This window comes from Populus alba, chromosome 7, assembly GCF_005239225.2.
Source record: "Populus alba chromosome 7, ASM523922v2, whole genome shotgun sequence".
NCBI lineage: Eukaryota > Viridiplantae > Streptophyta > Magnoliopsida > Malpighiales > Salicaceae > Populus > Populus alba.
This window is the reverse complement of record NC_133290.1, coordinates 11,792,720-11,801,283: the sequence shown is the minus strand read 5'-3', so window position 1 is coordinate 11,801,283 and position 8,564 is coordinate 11,792,720. Positions and strand designations below refer to the sequence as shown.

Sequence of the window (8,564 nt, the reverse complement as noted above, 5' to 3'; positions counted from 1 at the left end):
CTCTGTCTTTGCGCTTGTCTATTTGACTTTGAATCATTTATTAATACATAGATACGAATTGGAATTTTGGGTCAATGTCTTTAAATATTCTCGTTTAAAACATAACAAGAATCTAATATGAATTAGTTAAAGATATTTATATATATAAAAAAAACTGTTGATTGAAGATTCTAAGAGGGGAAAAAATCATGAATTCTGAAGATTTTTGGTCGATATTTATTCCTTGATTCTTGGTTATTTAGATAAAAAAATAATTATGGCAAAATGAAGTTTTGTGATCTTCTTGCATAAAGAATGAGATTTTGGCGCCAATGCTTTCGGGGAACTTAAAAGACTGTCTAAAAGAGAGACCATATTTGAGTCATACTTTACATGTCTAGTTTTGTTTTGTTTTTTTGAAAGTTCCGACAAGTCTTGGGCTACATGGAGAGGTGGTCTTTTCTCATTATTGAAGAAACTAATCAAAGTCAGCAAGATAACCATTCTAGAAGACCAGTGAAGATATAAAAAATGTCATGTGGGATTCAGATTCAAATGTTTTGTTTTCATGTTTAAAAAATATTTCGATTTTTTTTATAATTTTAAATCATTTTAACATATTAATATCAAAAATATATTTTAAAAAATAATCACTACCAAAACCACAAACACTACCTTAAAATCCACCAAGTAGAAGAACAAAGTTGGTAAACTACAAGAAAAGAAGCATCAAACAATTTAGTTGAACATCCAGCGACAATAAACAGTACAGTACTTCAGTATTATTCAGTCGTAAATGCGTCTTGCAAAATTCTAATCGTGTAGTCTGTCGCAAAACATATGCAAATTTCATTGTACTCTTCCTTCCCTTCCGCATTACGTATACATAAATATTCCATGTTATCCAATTTTATTTAGCCCATAGACACTCCCCATATTGAATTTTTCGAAACATAATAATAAATTAATTTTTTTTCCCAATAATCATGTTAAACAAATCTAAGATTGTTTAGGGTTTATATAAAAATTACTTGAAGATAAGATGTTCTTTTCAGTTTTGAATAATTGCTTCAAGTTTGAGTTGTCGCAAACTACAAGCCATCTAAATATTCGATCTCTAATAGTAATTTATGCGAATCACTAATAAAAAATCTTTTAAACCCTTTTACAAGAGAGAGATTGCTATATCTTAGATTATTAGTTCTTTTCTATTATATTTTAGGTGTTTATGTATTCTACTCACACTTTACATCACTTAGAAAATTAAAAGAAGAAGGATTGAAATTGAAAATCAAACAACAAAAAGGACAATGATGTACTTTAGTTATCAGGAGAGAGCAAAAAGAAAAAAAAAATAAAAACAAATGATCAATTGCGACAATTCCACCACCATACTCCTACACGCGCTACACCATGTGGAAGGGAAGATGATTGCGTATCCAGTGAGATGACGGATGTCTAGATTTGGCTACCAAATGGTGTCACACGTGTCACTTGAATTACGTAGACTTCACCCACTTACTAGCTCGTTTGGAACACATTCCAACATATTTTTGAATAAAAAATTCGAAAAGAAAACGTGAAAAATACTAAAATACCCATGAAGATGTTAATTACAAAAAATACCAATTTGAAAATACTAAAATAGCCTCATAGACAACTTCTTTTTTTTTTTTAAATCTTTTCTAAGGTTAAAAACATGTTTTCACTGTACATGGATCATGGAAAAATCATAAACACCCCTTTGGCAGCTTAACAAATTTTTGATCTCGGGGCAAAAAATAAAAATAAAAATAAATTTACTGTTAGGCTTCAATTGGCTACCAGCTCCCATAACCATAGTGACTAGCGGCAAGAAATTCTACAGCTATCCTGTCAATGGATTTCAACTGTAGACAGCTTCAATTAATTTCTGCTTAACCAAATTGTTGACGGATTAATAAATTCCTTCGTACCCCGACAAAAGAAAAATCCCAGATAATATTAACAAAATTTAAGATTTCTGAGCTTAGCTTGCTGTGATCTTTGTTCACTGTGCTTCATTGTTATCTACCAAAATGTCCACTTTGATTTCTTGGTCAAGAAAATCTTTACCACGTTATTAGGAGTAAATAAACTCAATATTAAAAGGGTGTAACTCAACTGGTCAGATTCTAGTTTTACTTTCTAGAGATCATTAGTTCGAGTTTCATAAACTCTAGGGCTACTAGAGGTTTACATGGTCGTTAATTTTAGGACCCGTGAAATTAATCGAGATGTACGTAAGCTGGTCCGAACACCCACATAAATAAATAAATAAATAAATAAATAAATAAACTAACTCAATATTAGTGCAAGCAGGAGTTGATTGATTGGCATATAGAATAGTTAATCCATATATATAACCTAATTCCAAGTATAGAAGGAAAAGAAACCAAGATACACCGAAGCCAGCATATTTTTGAGGTCAAATTTGCTATTGTGCATACATGCATGATGCCTTCTTTGACAAATTCCTCGTTTTTCTTTTCATGTGAAATGCCACAGCAATAAAAATTTAGGGTCCTGGGTATCTTAATTTTAACAAGCGTTTGACCAGTAGTGGCGGCATCTTGGCTGCCATCCCATCAACAGAAGACAATCATCTATTATCAAAGTTGATGTTAAATACATTGCATCGATATCCCATCATCCTTGTGGGGAATATTGGCTATCGACAATCGTCAGCATTTTATAAGAAATAATTGCAAGACCATAGTTTCTTTGTTTGCTGCATTTCTTCGAATCTCCGGCATGTTGACGACGGTTGTGGTTTGACTGAAAAAGTAGTCACCGCAGATGTGAACTGCAGAATCAGTGAAGAACTGTAGTCAAGTATTCATTTGCTTTGTGCAATCTCCTGTAACAGGAGAAATATATATAAAATGTCCCCTGCAAAACCGTAGAGAAAAAAAACGATTAGGGTGAAAATCAGATCGTAAATATTGATTCCTTAATGTACAGTTCTTTGAAGAATCTAAAATCAAACAAGAAGTTTACCAAGTTTTCGAATTTGATTATTGCGCCTCTCATCTACTTTTTGCCTGTAAAGAGCTAAGCTCTGTATTAAGTAAATATAGCAAGCAGATAAGATATCACAAATTAGTTCAAAGACAGGTAAGATGTTACGATGTGCCAGTGATTTGTGAAAGAAAAACAGACAAAATGTGACAGATCGTTAAAGCACATTTTTCACATGCTGAAGTGGCAGCATCTTCTCTTTATCCTTAAATGAGTTTTAAGGAAACGAATTATGTCACAAGATGAATATTTACCAAAGCATCGGAGACAAGGCCATGAGAAAATTCATGAACATGAATTCCATTAAAAAAGATTGGTAAACTTTTCTCGCTTTTGCTTACTAAAATGACAGAAGAGGAACTTTAGAAAGAGCTATTAACATGCCATGCACATAAGCCATTAACGAGATCAAATAAATAGAGATATAATGTTAAAAAACAGCTCAAACTAACTACTTTCTTCATAGTGCCAGAGTTTACTAACTAATAAAATATTACTAATTAATCCTTAAACATCGTAATATTTTACTATAACTTACAATTTAATAAGACAAATTAATTGAATAATAACAATAAAAAAAGAAACAACAATTTGTCCTCAAAACTCTTTTTTTTTAATTGCAACATTTTATGCCCAATTTCATAATTAATTTGTTAAGAAAAGAAAAAAATTCAACAAAAATAATCAAAGTGTAAAACAAAAAGAAATATCATGACAAATCTCAATTTTACATGAAAAAGTTTTTTTTCCCCACTTATCTTCCCTATTCTTCCTTTTCAATTCTTATAGTTTTTGAAATTTTTGTTTTAATTCAAAATTTTATTTTGTTTATTTTTTAGTATCTAGGTGTGGCAAAGGTGAGAGAGTCACTAGATAACAATGAAAGGGAGAGAGAATAATTGATTTACCACATTTCAACCATAAAAAATATCATTTTTAATGTCAATAAGTTTTATTTAATGAAAGGAATCCAATTGATTTATTTTTCTTAGCCTTCATCTTACCTGAGAAGTAGATCAACATCAAGAGAGAAAATTTTACTTGGTTTGATTATGTATTTTAGGCTTTTTTAGAGATTCTTGGTTGATAATATATATATATATATATATAATGATTTTAAGGGTGTTTATTAAATATCTTTAGATTAAATTGGGTTAAAAATGGATTTTTAGAAAAAAAAAAAAGTCCCTAGATTTTCTAGCTACCACTAAGATGGTGGGATTTTGGGCGGGCAAACAACACATGCAGGCCTAGGTTACAATCCTATATTTGCAAATGTCATTGTAATTATTTAATGAAATTACACATGGTTTTTTTATTGGTGATAAATTTTGTTTGGTGTGTTTTTTTTATTAGTAAATCTAATCATAATTTTATTATCAAAAGATTCACTGATAGACTGCAAATTAGTAATAAGAGTTTTTTTTATGAAATATTTTTATCCATGAGTCTATTGATAAAATTTGTGTTGATGGATTAAGAGTATAAATACTAATAATTTTTTTTTTTATTTATAAATCTAAAAATTATGGTAATGACAAAAATAGAAGAATATATAATTAAATAAGCTCAGAGGGAGATCAAAGAGGGTTTGACCTAAATTTTTCCACAAAAAGAAAAAAATTTCTTTTAATGAGTTATGGACTAACGGCAATACCATTGCATTATCAACGACCTTGTCTTGGGGAAGATCTTTAAGCTCACATAGAATCAAAGCACGTGCAATGAAAGTGCATAATTGCTTGAGCCATGGATCACATATTCTCAACTAAGAGTGTGTGTGTGTGTGTATTTTTTTCTAATTAAAGGCTTAATTCGTTTGTTAAAAAAGTTCATTTAGATGGCCTAATAAACGCTAGCTAGGTCTGTTTGAACCAGTATTAAAATGATCCATTTCTTTTCGTATGAAAATATGTGTTAATTAAAAATATAATTTCTAAGAAAACATGGTTTTTTAAATTTTTAAAGAAGTTCATTTCGTTATCATTCTAAGAACTTATTTTTTTTATATTTTAAAAATACTTTAAAAAAATTAATTTTTTTTTTATTTTTTTTTATATTATAAATTTTTTTATGTTTTCAAATTATTTTAAAATGCTGATATTAAAAATAATTTTTAAATAATAAAAAATATATTATTTTAATATATTTCTAAGTAAAAAATATTTTAAAAAATAACCGTTATCACATTTTCAAATACCCAAATGTTTGTTGTCACACAATTGGCATATGTATTTTTTAGTTAGTTTATAGATTTTATTTTTATTTTTAATAGATTATTTAAGATTATTTATAAATGAATAGCTTTGGATATTTATTAAATAAACATACTTGATTTTGAAATTATTTTATATAAGTTTTTTTAATTATATTTAAATTAATGTATTTAATTTTTGAACCATATAATATAATTTATATTTTTACTTAATTAAATCAGGTACATTATCTTTCAAAACTTAATAATGACCATAGTCGAGATTGGGTAGAAGTTAAGGTCTAACGTTGACCACCGCAGGATAGGACTTTTTGGTTTTGATATAGACGGCCGTCTCTCTGCCATGGGCCCTTAATCTGTAGGCAAATGATATTTGTTCGTTTTTTTTTTTAAAAAAGAAAATTACCAAACAATTATACCAGCAATAAAATTATTAGAAAAATTTGTGGTGTCATGATTTTTAATATATATATGCGCCAAAATGTTAGTTGTTTTATAATTTAAGTTAAATATATTAATATTATGAAAAAAGGAGCGGGAAAAAATTTTCCTTACAGGAGTTGAGAATTCCTGCTTATCATGTGAGGCAACAATAGAATTTGTTCTTGTAAAATAGTAAAAATAAAATAAAATAATACTGTAGTTCAGGGGAGGCTGCATTCAAATCTTTGATAATAATAATAATAATAATAATAATAATAATAATAATTTAAAAAAATAACTTTAATTTCCTTCAGGGCGTGGTTGCAACAAATATGAAAGTCCCAAATAAGTTAAAAAGTAGTGTCAAATCCATTTGTCTCGAGCCTCTATAAAGAAGCATCAATGGCAACAAGTTAGTTCACGTTTCTTTCTTTATTTAGTTCTGGTGCGGGAGGGAGGAGAAGGAGATGGGAGAATCATTTCCTATGACCGGCGGAGATGGCCCTCACAGCTACACCAAGAACTCCAGTCTACAGGTGCGCTAGCTGTTTTTGATTATTTAGCCCTGTCTTGAATCATTAACTGATTTACTCTTATTCATGTCTATGGTTAGCGATTATTCTTGTTCTTGGCTACGAGTTTACTGATACTACACGAACTTTAATTCTTTTTCTCCTACGCAAGGACAAATCTTTCAAACAATTAGTAAACCTAAATTCTGTAATCAAGTTTCAAGAATTGGTTTGGACAACAATATATACCATGTCTTAAGGACAAATCATGTTGTTATTCAAAGGTGCTGTAGTTTTAGTGACATCCTGCAAAAGATTTTATCAAGAATTAATGGCTTCTTGTAATTGATATGATGGTATAAGATACACCTACCATAGATTAGTTTCAAGTGCTCAAGTCTGATAGTTTTTTTTCCCCTAAGATAGCAAAACAACCTTCAATCTCATTGCATTATCATCATGCGACAATCAAACTGTAAAATTCTTTGCAAAAGCTGAAGATGTTTCAATGCAGAGAGCGGCAGCTGCTAGTGCAAAATCAATGCTGACTTCGGGGATCCTCGAAAACCTTGTCGTAGAACATTCTTCGAAGGCGTTTGCTATTGCTGATTTAGGTTGTTCGACTGGACCAAACACATTTATAGCTATGGACAATATTGTAGAAGCCGTCACACAGAAGTGCAAAATCAAAGGCTACTCTAGCCTCCCGGAGTTTCTAGTGTATTTCAACGATCATGTTTCAAATGATTTCAATACTCTCTTTGCTAATCTCCCTTCAGATAGGAAATATTTCGCATCTGGAGTTCCAGGTTCTTTTCATGGAGGATTGTTTCCAAGGGCTAGCCTTAACATCATTTACTCAGCATTTGCACTGCATTGGCTATCTAGGGCACCACAAGAACTGGGTGATGTGAATTCACCAGTATGTAACAAGGGCAGGATCTATTATTCAAATGCACCACATGAAGTTGGTGAGGCCTATTCACTTCAATTTGCAAAGGACATGGAGTCCTTTCTAGCTGCTCGAGCAGAAGAGCTTGCTCCTGGTGGCTTGATGATAATTCTCATACCAGGACGTCCGGATGGAACTCTGCCATCTCAAAATTCGCTCGGTCCATTCTTAAAGCCATTGGAATCATGCCTTACAGACATGGTTGATGAGGTTTGTAAAATCAAAACTTTAAATAACCAAGAATTTACTTTACTGTACGCGTATACATTGTGATTCTGGAACCTCTGCAGGAAATAATACGCAATCACGAAATCGACTCCTTCAACATGCCGCTGTATAGCCCTTCAATGGAAGAGCTAAGAAAACTGATAGAGAAAAATGGGTGCTTTGGGATTGCAAGATGGGAAACACTGCCTCCGATGTCTGTTCCATTACCTTCAGTTGAAGAATGTAGATCCGGATTTGAAAGCATTCTAAGAAAACACTTCCGTAGTGAGATTATTGAACAGCTATTCGAGAGATATCCTGCCAAAATCGCGGGGAAACCGCCAATCAAGGCAAGTGATGGCTTTACCATTGGATTGTCTGTAATTCTCAAGCGCAATGCCTGATAAGATATAAATTTCTATATGCAATTTCTTTTATATATATAGAAACTACAAACTCATCTGTATATGTATAATATAATAAATCTTATGGGAATTTGGGGTATTTTTGATTAATTTAGAATATTATTACAAAATTGAGGGAATTCTCAAACACAGATAGGCACCCTTCTCTGTGCCACCATTCGCTTCATCATTAGAAGCATCCTCATCCAAGGCCCCATTGGCTTCAGTCAAAACAAGACACTCCAAAAAAGTAGCTAAAATGTTCAAATATTGATGCTTTTAGGTAATTGGATCGTAAGAAACTAGAACATCACCATTTCTCCTGAATAAATTCAAGGCTGTCTGAAGTTTTGATATTGAAAAGCTTGGTCCAAGATTAAGCGTCAATATACTCATTCAACACCTAAATAGGACAAGGTGATTGCATTCCTTCCATCTTTGCTCAACATGGAATCTGATTTTTTTTTTTATTTAAAAAAAATAGTACCATGATAAAAAATATATTTATAAATTAGGACAGCCAACTATAAAATGTAAATTTCTCAATTCTCTAAGGTGGGCTTTATAAAATATATTTTTATTTGAAAATATTTTTATTTATTTTTGATATTAGTATATTAAAACCATTAAAAAACACTAACCTAAAAATTGAGTGGACCCCACTTTTAATTTTTCCTTAAATATATCCAATAACCTTGTTTTAACAAAATTTCCAACAAATAATAATAAAGATTGTTGCACAGACTTCTCAGTGAACTATATGTAAAAGGGTTAATTTTTTTTTTAAAAAGTCCCTCGTAGTTTTATGGTAACTAATAACATTAACTAGTCTT

The 8,564-nt window shown here is 30.8% G+C and overlaps 1 protein-coding gene across 1 annotated transcript; it reads left to right on the top strand.

The window, feature by feature from the left end:
- The first annotated feature begins 5,975 nt into the window (after positions 1-5,975).
- LOC118043559 (loganic acid O-methyltransferase) lies at positions 5,976-7,881 on the top strand. Its single transcript, XM_035051575.2, has 3 exons — positions 5,976-6,192; positions 6,683-7,330; positions 7,411-7,881. The coding sequence occupies exons 1-3, from the start codon at positions 6,124-6,126 to the stop codon at positions 7,729-7,731; spliced, it is 1,038 nt and encodes a 345-aa protein (XP_034907466.1). The 5' UTR covers positions 5,976-6,123; the 3' UTR covers positions 7,732-7,881.
- Positions 7,882-8,564: the final 683 nt, after the last annotated feature.

Excerpts from the sequence above, each read along its gene's own strand:
- LOC118043559 (XM_035051575.2), top strand. The coding sequence starts at position 6,124 with ATGGGAGAATCATTTCCTATGACCGGCGGAGATGGCCCTCACAGCTAC. Across the intron at positions 6,193-6,682 it reads CCAAGAACTCCAGTCTACAG|AGAGCGGCAGCTGCTAGTGC; the intron begins GTGCGCTAGCTG and ends GTTTCAATGCAG. Across the intron at positions 7,331-7,410 it reads TTACAGACATGGTTGATGAG|GAAATAATACGCAATCACGA; the intron begins GTTTGTAAAATC and ends GAACCTCTGCAG.